At 47.7% G+C, this 18,331-nt stretch overlaps 1 protein-coding gene across 2 annotated transcripts in view; it reads left to right on the top strand.

Annotated features, from left to right (window-relative positions):
* The window catches only part of ABTB2 (ankyrin repeat and BTB domain containing 2), a 204,733-nt gene that overhangs the window by 135,819 nt on the left and 50,583 nt on the right, over positions 1–18,331 (top strand). For both annotated transcript variants that reach the window (XR_005200671.1, XM_017530536.1), the window contains exon 2: positions 13,910–14,056. Coding sequence is in view for 1 of the 2 variants with exons in the window: in XM_017530536.1 (XP_017386025.1) it covers positions 13,910–14,056 (147 nt within the window). In the remaining variant the exon portion in view is untranslated. The remainder of the gene's footprint in view (positions 1–13,909; positions 14,057–18,331) is intronic.

Raw genomic sequence — 18,331 nt, forward strand, 5'->3', positions numbered from 1 at the left:
TTAGCTGGGCATGGTGGCACATGCCTGTAATCCCAGGTACTCAGGTGGCTGAGGCATGAGAATCATTTGAACCTGGGAGGCAGAGGTTGCAGTGAGCCAAGATCGCACCATTGCACTCCAGCCTGGGCGACAAGAGCAAAACTCCATCTCAAAAAAAGAAAAAAAAAAACTCACAAAAATTAGTTGGGTGTAGTGGCAAGCACCTGTAATGCCAGCTACTCTGGAGGCTGAAGCAGGAGAATCACTTGAACCCAGGAGGTGGAGATGCGGTGAGCTTAGATTGTGCCACTGCACTCCAGCCTGGGTGACAGAGTGAGACTTCATCTGAAAAATAAATATATATATGTATATATATATATATATATATATGTATATGTATATGTATATATGTATCTACACAAAACCTATGCACAGTTATTTATAGCAGCTTTATTAAGAATTGCTGCCGGGTGCGTTGGCGCATGTCTGTAATCCCAGCACTTTGGGAGGCCGAGGTGGGCAGATCACAAGGTCAGGAGTTCGAGACAGACTGGCCAACATGGTGAAACCTCACCTCTACTAAAAATACAAAAATTAGCATGATGGCGGGTGCCTGTAATCCAGCTACTTGGGAGACTGAGGCAGGAGAATTGCTTGAACCCGGAAAGCAGAGATTACAGTAAACGCCGAGATCACATCATTGCACTCCAGCTTGGGTGACAGAGTGAGACTCTGTCTCAAAAAAAAAAAAAAAAAAAGAATTGCCAAAACTCAGAAGCAACCGAGATGTCCTTCAGTATGTGCATGGATAGATAAACTGTGGTACATCTAGACACTGGAATACTATTAGAGATAAAAAGAAATGAGCTGATGATGCACAGTAGGCAAACCTCAAAATTAGGGCTTATGCCAGGAGGGCAGGGAGTAATTCAAGGGTGAACCAGTGGCGCTAAACAGCTTTTATTGAAGTGGCAGTGTATAGCAGCAGCAGAAGTACCTTGCGGGCAGGAGTATCCCATAGGCAGTGTGCCCAGAATAGCAACTTAGAGGCAGTTCCATACTAATAGTATAGTAATATTTATACCTGCTTTTAATTATGTGCAAATTAAAGGGTGACTTATGCAGAAATTTCTAAGATGAAGTTGGTAACTTCCAGGTCATCAGATCATTGCCATGAAAAGTGGCAGTAACATCTAAATGTTGCCATGGAAATGGTAAATGACTATGGCGCACTGGTGGGCGTGTCTTAATGGAAAGCTGCTTCTGCCCAGGACCTGTGTTAACTAGTCCTCAATTTGGGCCGATGTCCAAGCCCTGCCTCTGGAATCGAGTGCCGCCTCCTACCTCGCTGTCAAGCCATACAAAGACATGGAGGGAACTTAAATACTTATATTTCTTTTCTCTCTCTCTCTCTCTTTTTTTTTTTAATGGAGTTTCTCTCTTGTCGCGTACGCTGGAGTGCAACAGCACAATCTCAGCTCACTGCAACCTCCACCTCCCAGGTTCAAGCGATTCTCCTGCCTCAGCCTCCTGAGTAGCTGGGATTATAAGTACCTGCCACCAGGCCTGGCTAATTTTTGTATTTTTAGTAGAGATGAGTTTTCACCATGTTGGCCAGGCTGGTCTTGAACTCCCGACCTCAAGTGATTCATTTGCTTTGGCCTCCCAAAGTGCTGGGATTACAGGTGTGAGTCACTGCACCCAGCCTTAAATGTCTATTTCTAAGCCAATTGGAAAGGGCCATGTATAGTATGATTCCAACTATGTGACATTCTTGAAAAGGCAAAACTATGGAGATAGTAAAAAGATCAGTGGTTGCCAGGGGTTGGGCAAGGAGGGATGAATAGGCAGAGCATGAAGGATTTTCAGAGCAGAGTGATACCTACTCATCATCAGCTGAGATGTCCCTTCTTCCAGGAAGCCTTCCTTGACCATCAAGCCTGGGTAGTCTGACGTAGAGATCCTTAGTTTACACTCCTTCTGCTGACTGCCTCACAGCCCTTTGTATCCAATATTTATTTGGCTGGCATACTGCCTTTCCTCCTCCTCTAGACTGCAAGCTTCATGAGGGTAGGGACCTTGTCTCATTCGCTTCTGCTTCTGGTGCATTATTAGGTAATCATTACACAGTTGTTGAATAAATGAGTGAATGAATGCGGAATAAATGACCCATCTGTGGTAAGTAAGCACAGTTTTTTTTAATCACTGTGGATCCTAGTGGCCTTTAAGAAAATAACAGAATAGAGTGGCCTTGGGTCCATCCCTTCCTCCTAATAGTGATAATAGCTTTTACATAGTATGTGACAACTTTATCTTAAAGCCATCAGCCCTGGGAATCAGGCTATTAATAAAAATATTTCTATTTACTATATGCATTACCGTGTGCCAAGACTTTTGCTAAGTGCTTATTTACATATTTTAATGCTCAATCTTGCGAATTAGGAAGTATTATTAGGCCTATTATAGAGGAGCAAATTGTGGCTCAGAGAGGTTAAGCAACTAGTTCAGAATCACACAGCTAGTAAGTGGCAGAGCTGGATTTTGAACCTCATCTCTCTGACTCATGCCCTTAAATTGTCTAATGGTCAATCCCTTTTGGAATTGGAACAAAAGCTGATAGAAGCAGGTTATGTTTATTTTTTATTTTTATTTTTTTTCAAGACGGGGTTTCACCATGTTGGTCAGGCTGGTCTTGAACTCCCAACCTCAGGTGATCCACCCACCTTGGCCTCCAAAGTGCTTGGATTACAGGCGTGAGCCACCACGCCTGGCCGAAGCAGGTTATGTTTATAAGCAGGACTCCAATGCAGTAAATCTCTGATGAATATACTCATGTTCTATTAATAACAGCTTGGCCATCTGCCCTGGGCCTTGTGATGTTTGCATCTTTTCGTTAAACTCTCAAGGAGTGACTTGTGTTTGTGCTCTTTTGATCCCTTTCTTCCTCTCTGAGCTGGCACTGAGAGGCCGCACCCACTGCCCTCTCTCTCTCTCCCTGGCAGCACTGATCCCTAGCAGGGGAAGGACGCAGCTCAGCTGTCACTCCACGTGCCGGCTTTGCCTCCTCTCCCGCCCTCACCCCCTGCCCAGCACTGGCAGCAGCCAGTCTCCTTTCCCACCAGTGGCAATTTGGCCACTGTCGCTGTGGAATTATCACACAGGCTCAGAGCAGTAGGTACATGACAAGGCAGAGCATCAGCAAGATGCCACAGAAAGTCCCACTGGTGATGCAGTGCCTGAGTCACCACCACCTGGGGCCAGGTAAAGGGGCCGGCTGATAGATACTTGGAATGAGGCATGCAGACAGTGTCTCATCTACTGGTTAGCAATTTAGAATGGGTTCTCCCTGAGTTTCTTCCAAAAGCAGTACCCCCTCATTTTTTGGTAAAATTTCTATAAAACAACCAGGTTTTCCTTTCATGTACCTTTTTTTTTTAACCTCCATGAACTGACAGTGATTGTAATATTTTGTTTAAAAATATGAAGAATAATGGGAGAAGAATCATCTAAAAGTATACCATGCAGAATTAAATTCTAGGCTCTTTATAGGTAACAAGATACTAGTGGTAGGTTTGGCTGGGTGCAGTGGCTCGCACCTGCAATCCCAGCACTTTGGGAGGCTGAGGTGGGAGGGTGACATGAGCCCAGCAGGTAGAGGTTGCAGTGCTGAGCTGAGATTGCACCACTGCACCCCAGCCTGAGAGACGGAGTGAGAACCCGACTTTAAAAAAAACAAAGTGGTTCTCTACCAAGGTACTGACAGAAAAACAAAAACAAAAAAACAAAGTGGTATTTTTAATATTCACTTTTTCCTTTATCTAAAAATTTAATTTCAGATGACAAATTTTATACCATAATTCAAATTATGTTTATTCCTTTGCTCAGAAGAAACATTGGTCGCCTTCCTCTGCCTCTAATTACATCTCATTCCCCATCTCATATTTCTCAAAACAGTCATTTTTTTCCTATGACAGTATGTCATATTCATTATGAAAAGTTTGGAAAGCATAGTAGGCCAGAAAGCGTTTTTATGACCCTAGCATAAAGTGAACCACTCCTACTTGGGTGGTTGTTGGGAAGAAGGCTGATGTTTTAGGGTACCGATTCTATGCCGGTTTCATCTCCATCCTTAATTTCTCCATTTACTCTGTGTGTGTGTGTGTGTGTGTGTGTGTGTGTGTGTGTGTGCACGCGCGTGTTGAATGTGCTGCCTTAATATAAAAGTGGCTCTGTGTTGTTGTTGGCTCACAGGAATTAGTGTACTCCCCCACTGTGGGTCAAGGACAGCGTATGACAAAGGACAGTGGTCACGTGGCGGACTGTTCTTTTCAAAGAGGCGGTGCTTCCAAGACTCGTGCCCCCTGGGTCACTCAAGTTCTTGATGTGTTACATCAATACTTTGGAGAGAGGCCACCCAGAATCTCTTAAAAAGCATTCTGAATAACACAGAGATCTTTTTCCACAGGAAAAAGCTCGGTGCTCGAATGTTAGTTTTCTGCCCCACACTGCCCAATGTTGTGACTATTGCACTGGTTTTTCCAGGGTTCACCTTTAGGTTTAATTTCCTGAAATTGATCTGCTTGGTTACGCTGGCTTTATTTTCACTCTTTTGCAAAGAGGAGAAATGGCAGTGAACAGACGGTGTTTCATTAGATTTTTGCTTCAAAAAAATTAAACAGCGATGCAGGATCTCTGCTAGTTTTTTTCTTACAGGCACCTAATAGGCATCCGCTGGGTCAATGTCAGAACTGATATTTACCTTAGATGAATCACCAAAATGCCAGTGAGCCAGCATTCCCAGTGGGAATTCCAGATTTGCCACACTTGTGGAGCTGTTGAGTTTTTTTGTTTGTTTTTGAGATGGAGTCTCGCTCTGTTGCCTAGGCTAGAGTACAGTGGCAACGATCTCAGCTCACTGCAACCTTTGCCTCCCAGGTTCAAGCAATTCTCCTACCTCAGCCTCCTGAGCAGCTGAGATTACAGGCACCTGCCACCATGCCTGGCTAATTTTTATATTTTTAGTAGAGACGGGGTTTCACCATGTTGGCCAGGCTGGTCTCAAGCTCCTGACCTCGGGTGATCTGCCCGCCTCGGCCTCCCAAAGTTTTTTTTGAGACAGTCTTGCTCTGTCGCCGAGGCTGCTGGAGTACAGTGGAATGATCTCAGCTCACTGCAACCTCCACCTCCCAGGTTCAAGTGATTCACTTGCTCAGCCTCTCTCTCCAGTAGCTGGGATTACAAGTGCGTGCCACCATGCCCAGCTAATTTTGTATTTTTAGTAGAGATGGGGTTTCAGCATCTTGGCCAGGCTGGTCTTGAATTCCTGACCTCATGATCCACCTGTGTTGGCCTCCCAATGTTCTGGGATTACAGGCGTGAGCCACCACACCCAGACAGTTTTTGTATTTTTAGTAGAGACGGGGTTTCACCATGTTAGACAGGCTGGTCTCAAACTCCTGGCCTCAAGTGACCCACCCGCCTCAGCTCCCCAAAGTGCTGGGATTAGAGGCATGAGCCACCAGCCTGGCCAGGGCCGTTGAGTTTTATGGTGGTTCCTCTGTCCCTCTAAATTCCCACTCTGTTTGGAGCCCTCTGAGAATTGGAGGAGCCAGCTGGAGGGGAGAGAGGCAGCCCCCACACCAACTCAACAGCAGGTGCACCCCCAGCATGCCCAAAGATTCCAAAGGGAAGTGAAGCCAGCCTGATGTTCAGGGTGAGGTTTGCTTTGTGCCACTATTTTTATAGGAAAATTGGGATTGCTGGCCACGAGCATGTCACCCTTCGCCAGCCTTCTATCTCACCCTGGGTTCTGTGGCCACCAGCTTCTTAGGCAATTGTATGTGTTATTATTTTACTGTTTAACAGTGAGCTCCTGGGCTCCAGGCCTGACTTCACCAGAAGACCACCTCTTGCCAGTGGTGTTCTGATAGCCAGAAAGAGGTGTTAACCGGAACATGATTGCTTTTAATTTCCTGACCTTAGAAGAAGAAGGCAGGCGCAGTTTTAATGGGTGGCGAGTGCTGAAGTAAGTGTTCTGTCCCTGAGTCGGCGTGGGGAGAGCCTGGTGTTCTCCTCCTCCAGGCTGAGCCAGTGTGGACTCCAGTGTCAGACACACTGAGTCTGAATCCCACCTCTGCCATTTTCTAGCTGTGGACCTTGGCCAAGCGACTCAGCCCATCTAAACTTCAGTGTCCCTCGCTGGCAAGTGGGTTAGTAATAGTATTCCACTTCGAGGGACTTTCTGGGGTTTCAAACGCTCATTCATCCAATCCCTGACAGAGAAGACCTATTCAATGCATGGTGGTCCAGGTCCGTTTATTATTAGCCATGGTTAAAACCTGTTCTCTGGCCAGGTGCAGTGGCTCATGCCTATAATCCCAGCACTCTGGGAGGCCGAGGCCAGCAGATCATTTGAGGCCAGGAGTATGAGACCAGCCTGACCAACATGGTGAAACCCCATATCTACTAAAAATATAAAATTAGCTAAGCATGGTAGCACATGCCTATAATCTCAGCTACTTGGGAGGCTGAGGCAGGAGAATCACTTGAACCCAGAAAGAGGAGGTTGCAGTGAGCTGAGATCGCCTCACTGTACTTCAGCCTGAAAGAGTGAGACTGTCTCAATAAATAAATAAAACCTGCTTCTCAAACTCCGCCATATCTCTCCCTGCCTCCCAGCATTTTCTCCCTACTTGAACTTTTGGGCCTCACAGTATCATGGTCATGTCTTGAGATGGGTTTTGTCCAAAAATTAGATGAGATTTTGAATGCTTTTTTTTTCTGCTTTTTTTGAGACAGGGTCCACTCTGTCACCCAGGCTCTGTTGCCCAGGCTGGACTGCAGTGAAGTCCAGGAAGGCGCAGTTTTAATGGGTGGTGAGTGCTGATCTCAGCTCACTGTTACCTCTGCCTCCTGGGTTCAAGAAATTCTCCTGCCTCAGCCTCCTGAGTAGCTGGGATTATAAGCACACACCACCATGCCTGACTGATTTTTGTATTTTTAGTAGACCCAGGGTTTCGCCAGGTTGGCCAGGCTGGTCTCGAACTCCTGAACTCAAGTGATCCTCCTGCCTCAGCCTCCTAAAGTGCTGGGATTACAGGCGTGAGCCACCGCACCTGGCCTGATTATTCTTGATGAATCACTTTACATGGGTGATTGACAGCTCCTGGGGCATATTCCATTCCACTTCAGGTTTTGCCTCTTACTTCCTTCATCTTGCTCTTGTCTCAACACCCATCTCCCCAGCGTTTCTGCACTTAAAATTTCAGGTGGAATACTATCCAGTGAAGGGTTTAGAGGCTTTTTTAAAGAGCTGACTGGTCTGGCTGGGCATGGTGCTCACACCTATAATCGCAGCATTTTGGGAAGCTGAGGCGAGCAGATCACTTGAGCCCAGTAGCTTTAGACCAGCCTGGACAAGATGACGAAACCTCATCTCTACCAAAAATACAAAAATTACCTGGGCACCGTGGTGTGCACCTGTAGCCCCAGCTACTCAGGAGGCAGAGATGGGAGGATCGCCTGAGCCCAGACGATTGGGGCTGCAGTGAGCTGTGATCCCATCGTGGCACTTCAGCCTTGGTGACAGAGTAAAACCCTGTCTCAAGACAAACTAACAGAAAGAAAGAATTGACTGTCCTTATGCCCCTTTTGGGTCTCCTTGAAAACTATTCATGCTTCAACTTTTCTGCACTTTGTTCTGGCATGACTAATGTATAACAACTGGGCGTTAAATATACTATATATAAAATTCCAGATTGGAGAATGGAAACACTTAAAAAGGAAAAAAGGGGTTGGCTTATGCGGGCTATTTGGAAACCGTTCAGTGGGGCAGTATAATTTTTATTTTCAGAAGCTTATGGATTGAACCCCACCCAAGCTTCCCGTGCACCTAAGAAGGCTGGCAGAAGACGCCCTGCCACGTTTCCTCGCAAGGGCAGTAAAGGGGTAATCCTCTGCCGCCCGGTTCTTCTTTCAAAGAAACGGGAGACAGGCGGTGGCCTTGGCCGTGAGCCTCCCTGAGCGGGTAGCTGGTGGGCCGCCGGGGCCATTGGCGGCAGGTGCTGCACTCACAGTCTCTCACCCCAGAAAGAACATTTACAAATCCGGGAAGGGCGCTGCTAACGGTTGTTGAATTTGAGGACAGTTACGTTACAGTCTTGGCGGCTTTTTGATGAATGGTCAGAAAAGCCCTACTATAAAGCTATCCAGTTTTACACAGAAAGGACATCTTTTTTACATTTAAAGTTGTGTGTGTGGTTCTGGGGGAAGGTGGTGGTGTTCTAGCTGTGGAGGAAATTAAACCATAGGAAATAGTAATAACAAGGTCTCTGTTCTCACTGTTGACAATTCACAAGTTAAACGGTGGAATGAAAAGGGGTAAAAAGGGTTTCAGGGGTGCATTTGAGTGCCATCACACACAAGGGGGTCAGAATCTGGAATCCCGGTGCTGGGAGGACTTGAGTAGCCACTGATTCCACCCCCACAGTTTACGGAGAAGGGAATGACACCCCCATCGATTTGGCCTTTAGGCTAAGCCCGGCTTCTAAAAACCCTTTGGAAGTCTGGCTTGTCATCCCAGAGTGCAGTCCAGCAGCGTCCGCCAGCTTGGAAGAGACAGCGCCTCTGCAAGCTGAAACTCAGCTCACTTCCTAGTTGGCAGCTGGCAAGAAGGCGGCTTCCCAGTCTTCTGAGAACTGGGTTTCCCTTCTAACTCAGTGGCACCCTCTCTGGCCCTGGAGGAGAATCACGTAGGAAACAAGCAGGCTGCTCTCCTCCAGAGTCCCACCGCTAACCCCACCCATACCCTACCATTGCTCCTACCCCACCCCCACCCTATCCTCACCCACCCTTACTCCTACTGCGATCCCTCTGGAATAGAGCAGAGCAGAGTGAAGAGCAGCTTAGAGAAGTGAGGGTCAAGTGTGCACAGGGTGCCTAACTCTGCTGATATGCTGGGAGATGCTGGGAAATTTTCCAGTTTACTGGCAGACTTACTTTTCTCCTTAAATTTCAAAAAGCAGAGAAGGATGTTATCTAGTCTTTTTTTTTGAAAAAAAAAAAAATTTTTTTTTGGAGACAGTCTCGCTCTGTAGGCTGGAGTGCAGTGGCATGATCTTTGCTCACTGCAGCCTCCAAGTTTAAGCAATCCTCCTTTACCTCAGCCTCCCGAGTAGCTGGGATTACAGGCATGCACCACCACACCCGACTAATTTTTGTGTTTTTAGTAGAGATGGGGTTTCACCATGGTGGTCTCAAACTCCTGGCCTCAAGTGATTCACGTGTCTTAGCCTCCCGAAGTCCTGGGATTACAGGCATGAGCCACCATGCCCGGCCAGGATGTTAACTATTCTTAAAGAATGGTTAGATATGCAGAGGAGTTTGGGCTTCTTCATGAAGCTGACAGGGAGTTACTGAAGAAGACAAAGCCAGAGCAAAGTGACCAGAGAAGGGGTGGGGGTAAGCCTGGAGGACGAGGATGGGTGAGGAGGCTGCCACAGGTCTAGGGTAGGGGGCAGGGGAAGATGGTCCCTGACTGGGGTGGTGGCAGTGAAGGATTTTTGAGATATGTTGGTGGTAAATGCAGCAAGGCTTGGTGGTTGATGGGAAGTGGATGAGAAGGGAGAGAGCTAATAAGGATGACTCACAGGTCTCTCCTTGGGCTGCCGGGTGGTCACAGTGCCGTACGCAGAGAGAGGTGGTGGAAGAGGAGGTGGAGGCTTTGAGGAACAAGATAATGAGTCTGAGATTCAAGGGTTGGGCAACCAGATGAGAAAAGCTGAGCGATGGAAGATTAGGGTTCTGTGTAGAGATTGAGAAACATCCAGCTTCAGGGCAGTCTGCAGCACATTTGAGTGGAGCGCTGAACAGAAATGCTGTTTTAGAAAAGGGAGGCGAAGGGTATGGATCATACTCACTGCTTCACACTCTGAGACTCACTCACTGTCATGGCACAGGGCGGTGCGTGGCAGTCCGTCTGTGGCTTTTACGGGTTTCAAAGCAGTTGTCCCCACCCCTCTAAGGGAGGGATAAAGGGAAATGGCCCTGCATGCTTTCTTATCCATCATGACTGAAAGGAAGAATTTTTCCTAAGGATTTTACTGAATGGAAAAAAATAGATGCCCTTTCCTTCTTCTTCTTCTTCTTCTTTTTTTTTTTTTTTTTTTTTTTAAGACCCCTTTCCCTAGAATGATCTTGCCCTGGGCCCATTATCCTAGAGTTAGGAATTTGTGTGTGGAAAGGAAGACATCAAGGTGTTAAGAGAATTTAAAGAAAATATTTTCCATCTCTGATGAGAACTGCTGAGGAATGAGCTGCTGTGGGAGACTGAATTTAGAATTGACGTAGAGAAGACTTTCTTATGTAGCAGATTTGGAAGACAAGCTGTGGAACTGCATTCTGCAAAGATCAGAGGGAGTCAGACAGCTTTTTGTCTGTAGAGTTTCATGGAAGGCCTCCAGGGACCCTTGGCAGGGGGCTCCTAGAGACCCATGAAAGGGAAAGTCCTATTTCTGGGTCTTACTTTGAGTTTCCTCCTCTTAAACCTCAGGCCCAAACAGAACCCCTTTCCTCTCCAGTATCCTAGGCACTGCTTAGCTCGAGAAAGGACAAAGTGAGCAAAGTTAGAATGTCATTTATTTCAGCAGCTTGAGAATGAAGAGATCGAAACTCTAGTCGCCGTTCCATTTCAGACTCTCAGAGACCTTGGGCAAGCCACTATGCTTTTTCAGGCCTCAGTTTTCTCAGCTGTAAGATGGGTGGGAATGTACCTCTTGCAGTTCTGGGGTGTTAAATGAGATAATGCATGTAAATGCCTGGCACATAGTAAGCCTGCAGTAAAAGTCAGCTGTGGTTGCTACTGATCATGACCACCCTACCTCCCTTGCTGGAAGAACAAATTACTGGATGTAAAAAGTCGTTTAAAAGCAAAAGGTACTAGGCAAAAGCTGTGGTGCTATCAATTACTATTATTAATAATAGGTTCCTAATTACTTTTGCCACGGTATTAAGTGAAGGCCTCTTTGGGTGGGTGACGACTGGGGAAATGGGAACTATTATTAATGGAGCTGCCAGCTCCCGTTACCAGCTCCACTGACATAATATTTCTCTCTGGGAATCCTTTGACAAATCAGCTGAATTTCCTATTCCCTTGCCCTAAGCTCTGCAAATTTGATCCACATGTCTCCAGTGTTGTTTCTGTAGGTTAATAATGGAGAAAGGAGGAGGAGTCTGGCCTGCACTGGGGCTCCCCCAGCCATTCGGGCTGTCGTGGGTTTCAGCTTGTAGTTGGGGTGGTTTTCCCTTTTGTTTTACTTGTTTTAATGCTTACAGCCAGCTCTTCCCAATGTGTTTGGTTACTCAGCTACCAGGGAGAGTTTCTGCTTTAGGGACTGGGGCCCTGGTAGGGGGTTACGGGGAAGAGCCCAGTCATGAACTCTCCCTCCTCCTCCAACAGAAACAAAGCTTGGAGGAAGTGCTTTGAAGCCGTGCTTTGCTAAGTCAGCGCTGGATGTGATGAGAGGGGTCGCTGCCATCCAGGAGAGGCAAAGAAAGATGGAGAGGGGGGTCTACCACATCAGCTTGGAGAAGAGTGGGGGGGCCTGGGTCAGGGGAAGGTGGGGCTATGAGGGCAAGACTGACCATCAGCTGAACCTGCAGAATGGTCAGAGAACGCACTGAGGCCCTGGGCTGGAGGAAGACCGCTGTGCATGTTTGCTCAAGAAAGAGAAACACATGGCGTTCAGCATGGGGGTGTCTGTGGGTGAAACAGGCAGTAATAATACGGCCGTGTTGTCACAGGCACCAGCCGCACATAGGGACAGCCACGAGTGAGCTTTGGTGGTGTGTTCATTGGACTGCGAGCTCACAGAGGAGTTAAGTATATACCTTGTAGAGCCAGTCTATCCCACATGTGAATCCTAGCTCTACCGCTTACCTGAGCAAGTTATTCAAAGTCTCTGAATGTCAGTTGCCCAATATCTCAAATGGAGCCAGTAGTACCCATCTCTTAGGGTTTTGTTTGTTTGTTTGTTTGAGACACAGTCTTTGTCATCCAGGCTGGAGTGCAGTGGTACAATCTCGGCCCACTGCAACCTCTGCCCCCTGGTTCAAGCGATTCTCCTGCCTCAGCCTCCCGAGTAGCTGGGATTACAGGTGCCTGCCACCACACCTGGCTAATTTTAGCATTTTTAGTAGAGAGAGGGTTTCACCATGTTGGCCAGGCTGGTCTCAAACTCCTGACCTTAAGAGATTTGCCCACCTTGGCTTCCCAAAGTGTTGGGATTACAGGCGTTAGCCACCACACCTGGCCTTATATGGGGTTGTTGAAAGAATACATGAGATTGTGTAAATAAGGCCTATGTTCCCAGCACAAAGTAAAAATAATAGCAACAGCACTTGATAGAGCAGGTACTCTGAGCCAGGCGTTGCTCCAAGCACTGACCTCAGGTTACTCAGTTCGTCCTCACGACAGCCCTATGAGCTAGGCACTCTAGTTAACAGGTGATGAACTGATGCAGAGTCTAAGTAACCTGACCAAGATCGCACCACTGCTTAAGTGACAGCCAGAATTGCACACCCCAGCATTCTGCTCCAAAGCCCTGCTGCTGTACCTGTTGCTGCTATTGTCCTTGTTACAGCACACATTTGGGGAATTCTAACCCAGACGTGGACACAACCCGGGACTCTCCAGTTATCTCAAGGAATTTTCAGAGAATTTCTCCAAAAGTGATTAAATTCCTGTGGGTTTCTTTAAAAAAGGAGAAAAAAAAAAGAAAGTTTGTGGCTAAGTGTTGGAAAAAGATGTGTCCATTAAAGAAACTGTGGTTACCGAAAGTCGGCAATCCCTACCTAGGTTCTGACTACAACTAGAATCTCTGTGGCCACATGCTCTTAAGAGCCAACATGTAATTTTAAACCAGTCTGATTTTGCTTTTCTGGTGCTTTCTAAGAAGCCGCATAGTGAGTTGGAGAAATTTACAGGCTGTCACCCTCTGGGATTGATTCTGACAGTTCTGCTCTGCTGCTGTTGAAGTGTTAATGAAAAACATTAATTGGACTTGGCCCATGGCTAGGACACGTCCCCTTCTTGGAGTAGGAAAGGCAGCATCCCTTTCGAATGGTTGCTCCCGGCATGGGGAAAGGAGAGGACTCGGGGTGGCACTGCCTTCAGGAAAGCAAGATGGGCATTTACATCTGACTCAGCCATCCCTGAGCTGTATGAAAACAAAGCCAGTCTCTTTGTCACCCCAGAACCCTGAGTGTAGCACAACACGTGGGCTGAGTCAGGCACTCTGTAAACATTCAGCAAGTGAGTGAATGAATGAATGCTTGTATGATCCAGGAGCTCAAGCAGGCCAGTTTCTTGGGCACTTCTAAGAAAGGATGGTCTCCATGTGCTTTTTCTTTTTTTTTTTTTTGAGACAGAGTTTTGCTCTTGTTGCCCAGGCTGGAGTGCAATGGCACAATCTTATCTTACTGCAACCTCTGCCTCCCAGGTTCAAGCGATTCTCCTACCTCAGCCTCCCGAGCAGCTGGGATTACAGGCATGCACCACCATGCCTAGCTAATTTTGTATTTTTAGTAGAGACTGGGCTTCTCCATGTTGGTCAGGCTGGTCTCAAACTCCTAAGGCTGGTGATCCACCTACCTCAGCCTCCCAAAGTGCAGGGATTACAGGCCTGAGCCACCACACCCAGCCTCCGCCTGCTTAAAACCACAGCTAGAAGTAAGCTATTTCTCATTCTGGTCCCTGTAGCACCGTCATCCACAGTCAAAGTTCCCAAGTCCTCAAGGCTCAAAGAGATTTTGTCTGCTGCACCGCTCTCTCTCAAGAGCAGGGGAGCAGGGCTCAGCCCTGCCCACCACGGGCTGGGGCCCACCAAGCTTCCCCTCCTTCCTAAGTGTGACCTGTGTGCCTTCTTTCCCATAGGTGTCCTCTCCCTCCCTGCGTACTTCAGCCCCTACAACGGCGGGTCCCTGGGCCATGACGAGCGAGCCGACGCCTATGCCCAGTTGGAGCTCCGGACCCTGGAGCAGTCCCTCCTGGCCACCTGCGTGGGCAGCATCTCGGAGCTGAGTAAGTGTGGCCTCAGTGTCTAGCTAGATGGCAGCGTGACAGCGATCCCCAGGGTGGGGGGAAGGTAGGGAGAGCTCGCCCCCTAGGCTCTGGCCTCCTCCTCCTCCAAGTGCCTTGCCTTCCCTGAAGGTCAAGAGGTTGCAAATACACAAATCTGGATTTTTGGTTTCTTTTGAAAAACCGAATGATCTAGCGACATGGCACCCCATTCCTGCACAGCAGTGACCCACAGGAGCTAAGTCGCAGCGAAGTGGGCGGCGTGTGTTCCCCACTTTGCCAAAGACCTGGGTTTCATCCGGGCGGCCTGTTTCACTTATTTCACCTGCCTGGCCCCATAGGCTCTGAATTCACAACTGGTGCTCCTTCAGTAAAAAGCACCCCCAAAGCCTCAGTGCAGAAAAAGGAAGATAACACAGTGCTCCTCTGGCTGAAGGCAGGTGTGGCTGGGTGGCGCCTCCCAGGACTCGGGGCTCTGTGGCACACATCTGGATCTTGACGTGGCTCTTTACCATTGACAGCTGCTTCCAGGGTGTTAGGAGGGGTGAAATCCCTGCTGGCTCCTGAGCTCACCCTCTCATGAGCCGTTTTATTTGAGAAATCGAGCTACATACCCTGCTGCCTTCATTCTACCTTGCTCTGTTGAGACCACCAAGTGCAGGGGCCACAGCATACAGCACGGGCACATGCTGAGTTTCCCTCTGCTCCTGCCTTCTCCATCTGTGATTCTCTTGAGTCTTCTGACCCCTGAACAATAAACAGCAAGCCTCTGTTTCTCCAGGATGTGGTTTCCTCCTTCCCTGCATTATTCTGCCCCCTCTCCAGACAGGAAATGAAGGTGCCTGGTTCAAGGTCACAGAGCAGAGCTGCAATAGGGCTGGGAGAGAAAGCAGGATTTCTGACTCCCTGTCTCCTGGTGACGTGAAAGCAGGCAGGGTCAGGATGTTGTCGCCTGGGTCCCCTGTCCCGAGGGACCACACAGGAAGTGGGCTCTGGTGTATGGCTCCATCTCTACCCCTGAGAAGTGTCTCCTGGACAATGGGCTGTCTCAGAGCCTAGCATAGTCGTGGTTTGGTGAGTTCTCCTGCCTCGCAAACAGTGAGGGGCACGGACACAGCCATCAGTCCACTGGAGAGCACCTTGGTTTTACTTTACACTTGAACATTAAGTGAGCACCTTCTGTGTGTGAAGCACCGTATTCACTTTGTCTCATTTGTTTCTCAGAGCAACTCAGCAAGGTATGTCCCGATGAGAGAACTGAGGCTTAGAAAAGAAAAGTGATTTTCTTCTCCAAGTCACACGGATCAGAGCCGGGGGCTTGACTCGACGTGTCTAGGGCTGTGGGCTTCCTGGATAAGACGAGCAGTCCAGCCATTAGCTCCTTGGGACAGCTGAGGTCAGGATCAGGGGCTGATCCTTTGCCTCTTCTCATGGCAGCCCTATCCCCGTTACAGCCCCAGGCCAGCCGAAGGGAGGAGCATTCAGTGGCCTCCCCCGGGAAGGGCTTAAATCTTTCCGCCTTTACCACCGGCCAAGGGGCCAAGACCTATGGGCTCTGCCAACTAAAATGATCCTGAGTTTTAGTTTGCCCCTTTCACCACCTCCACTGCTACCAATCAATCAAGCCCAGGCTGACCATTTTTTGTTTTGTTTTATTTGAGATGGAACCTCACTCTCTCACCCAGGCTGGAGTGTAGTGGCACGATCTTGGCTCACTGCAACCTCTGCCTCTGGGTTCAAGAGAGTCTCCTGCCTCAACCTCCCTAGTAGCTGAGATTACAGGTGTGCACCACCATGCCCAGCTAATTTTTGTATTGTTAATAGAGACGAGGTTTCACCACGTTGGCCAGGCTGTTCTCGAACTCCTGACCTCAAGCGATCCTCCTGCTTTGGCCTCCCAAAGTGCTAGGATTACAGGCATGAGCTACCATATCCAGCCCCAAGCTGCCCATTTAAAACTTAAATTGGGTTTTGTCACTCATCTGCTCAATATCTATCCCCTCTATCACCCCACAATGGCTTCCTGACTCACTCAGTAAAATTCAAAATCCTCACTCTAGCCCAGGATCCATATGTGATCTGACCTTATCACTTCATCTCTTCTCTGTGGACTACACTCCAGCCGCCTGTCCTTCTGGCTAAGGACCCTCCTACTCCAGAGCCTTTGCACTGGTTTTCCTTCTGCCTGCAACACTTTCCCCCTGGTACCCAAATACATTGGCCCGTCACACTTTCAAGCCTCTGCCCAAATGGCACCTTCTCATTTAGGCCTTCCGTGAACACCACGCCCTCATTCCACTGTCTTCCCTTTTGTGACTTTGATTTTATTAAAGCACTGATCACCACATGACATGTATTCTATATTTACTTAGGAATAATTTGTCATCTCTCTCCTCTGACTAGAAGAGTCAGCTTCATGAGATTGGAGACTCGATCTCCCTTTTCCATGGCTATGTCCTCATTGCTTAGAACAGTACCTGGTACAAAGAACAGTACCTGAGGTGCAGCATGCATGTGCGTGTACGTGTGTGCGTGTGAGTGCATGTGTGTGCATGTGCGTGTGTGCATGTGAGTTCACGTGTGCATGTGTGTGCACATGCACGCACATGTGCATGCCTGTGAGTATACATGTGTTAGGAACAATGAGGTCTGTCCCATCAAATGTTTTCTCCTAAAACTCGCCTAGGATTGGTCCACATTCTGGCCCAGCCACTCCTCGGGGCCAAGGAAAGAAGCCTCCTCATAGCATCTTTTCACAGACCAGAGAACAGGCTGTGTCATGTGCCAAGTTGCCCTGTCCCTCCCTCTGAAACCAGGGTTTTTGCTAACCTGCAGTGGAGGAGGGAGGAGACGGAGGTGGAGTCAGATATTGCAGTTTTTCTCCCTGAGACTAAAGAACTTAATGAGGCTAGTGATACTTGGCACTGAGCCCCTTGGACCTCAGCGTGTACCCCAGGTTGACATGCATTAATTCCCTGCACCTCGCCAACACCAGCCTGCCAGATAGGGTGAGAAGTTTCACTCTTGTATGAGGTCCAGCTTCACAGGGAGTTTTGGGACTTGTGCCTTTGCTCTGTCCCTCTCTACCCACAAAAATTTTAAAGGGAGAGAATACAAAAGAAACAAAACAAAACACTTCTTTTTGAAGGGAGCCAGATGCTCAAGGCCTTATATTGAATCCGGTGCTGAATTCCAGACTCTCTCCTGCTGTTTTTATTTGATGGCTCATAATGAGGGGTGGAAGGACGAGAGTGAAATCTAGCACCTCTAATCAAGTCTTTCATGGCTAACAAGGAGGGAGGACTTGTTTTTCCTTGCCTGTTGGGTGTCTCTGGGCTACATACTAAGGTTTCATTGAGTGTAGGATCCACTGATTCTCGAGTACAGGGAAGTTTCAGAAGAAGCTCCGAGTCCCACCATGCTTAAACCAAGAGCCCAGCCCAGCCTGGATCACGGCTTCTCAAACTAGCTATGGTAAAGGATCAGAGATTTTATTTCCCCTACTCTGCTGCAGAATGAAACCTTTATAATGTACAATCAAAATGAATGTCTGGAAAAGGGAAATAAGACATGTGAAATGCAAGCCCAATCTTTAAAATTATTATTACATTAGCTAGACATAAAATTACTGTCCAATTGCTATGTAAGCTTTTAAAAATTCATTCTTCTGAAATTAACGTGCTACAAACCAGTAATGTGTGGACCTGTCCCCGTTCACAGATCACACTTTTAGTAGCAGCCATGCGATGGCCCAGAGCATGCATTTGGGAAGCAGGACCCCAGGTTTGAGTCCTGGCCGATTGATTATTAGTTATCTAGTTGTGGAACTGGGACAGATCATTTAACTCCTGCAAGCTCGTTTCCTTGTCTGTAGAGTAGAAAGGCCTTCCTTACAGGGGTGGCTGAAAAAGTTAAATGACATTTTGTCTATCTTTTCATGTCTATCATGAAGCCTAGAAAATATAAAGTGGCAGGGAGCAAAAATCACCCTAGGAGAATGTTCAAAGCAAGCTGCTTTCCTTACCCATCAATGGGTTGCCACGCAGCATTAAGTTTTTAGATGTCACAGTCAGAGTTCTCTACAGGCATCTGTCTTTCTGGTCTTTGAAAGAAACTCCATTTCTTCCCTGATTTTCTTATCTACATGCAGCAGGAAGTGCGCTGCCAACGGGTTCTCCACCAATAACAATGAAATAACAATAAAAATAATTAAGGATAATGACTTCTACCTTGTCGAGCCTTGGAAATGATATTTCTTTTTTTTTTTTTTTTTTTTTT

This window comes from Cebus imitator, unplaced genomic scaffold (genome assembly GCF_001604975.1).
Source record: "Cebus imitator isolate Cc_AM_T3 unplaced genomic scaffold, Cebus_imitator-1.0 Scaffold66, whole genome shotgun sequence".
NCBI lineage: Eukaryota > Metazoa > Chordata > Mammalia > Primates > Cebidae > Cebus > Cebus imitator.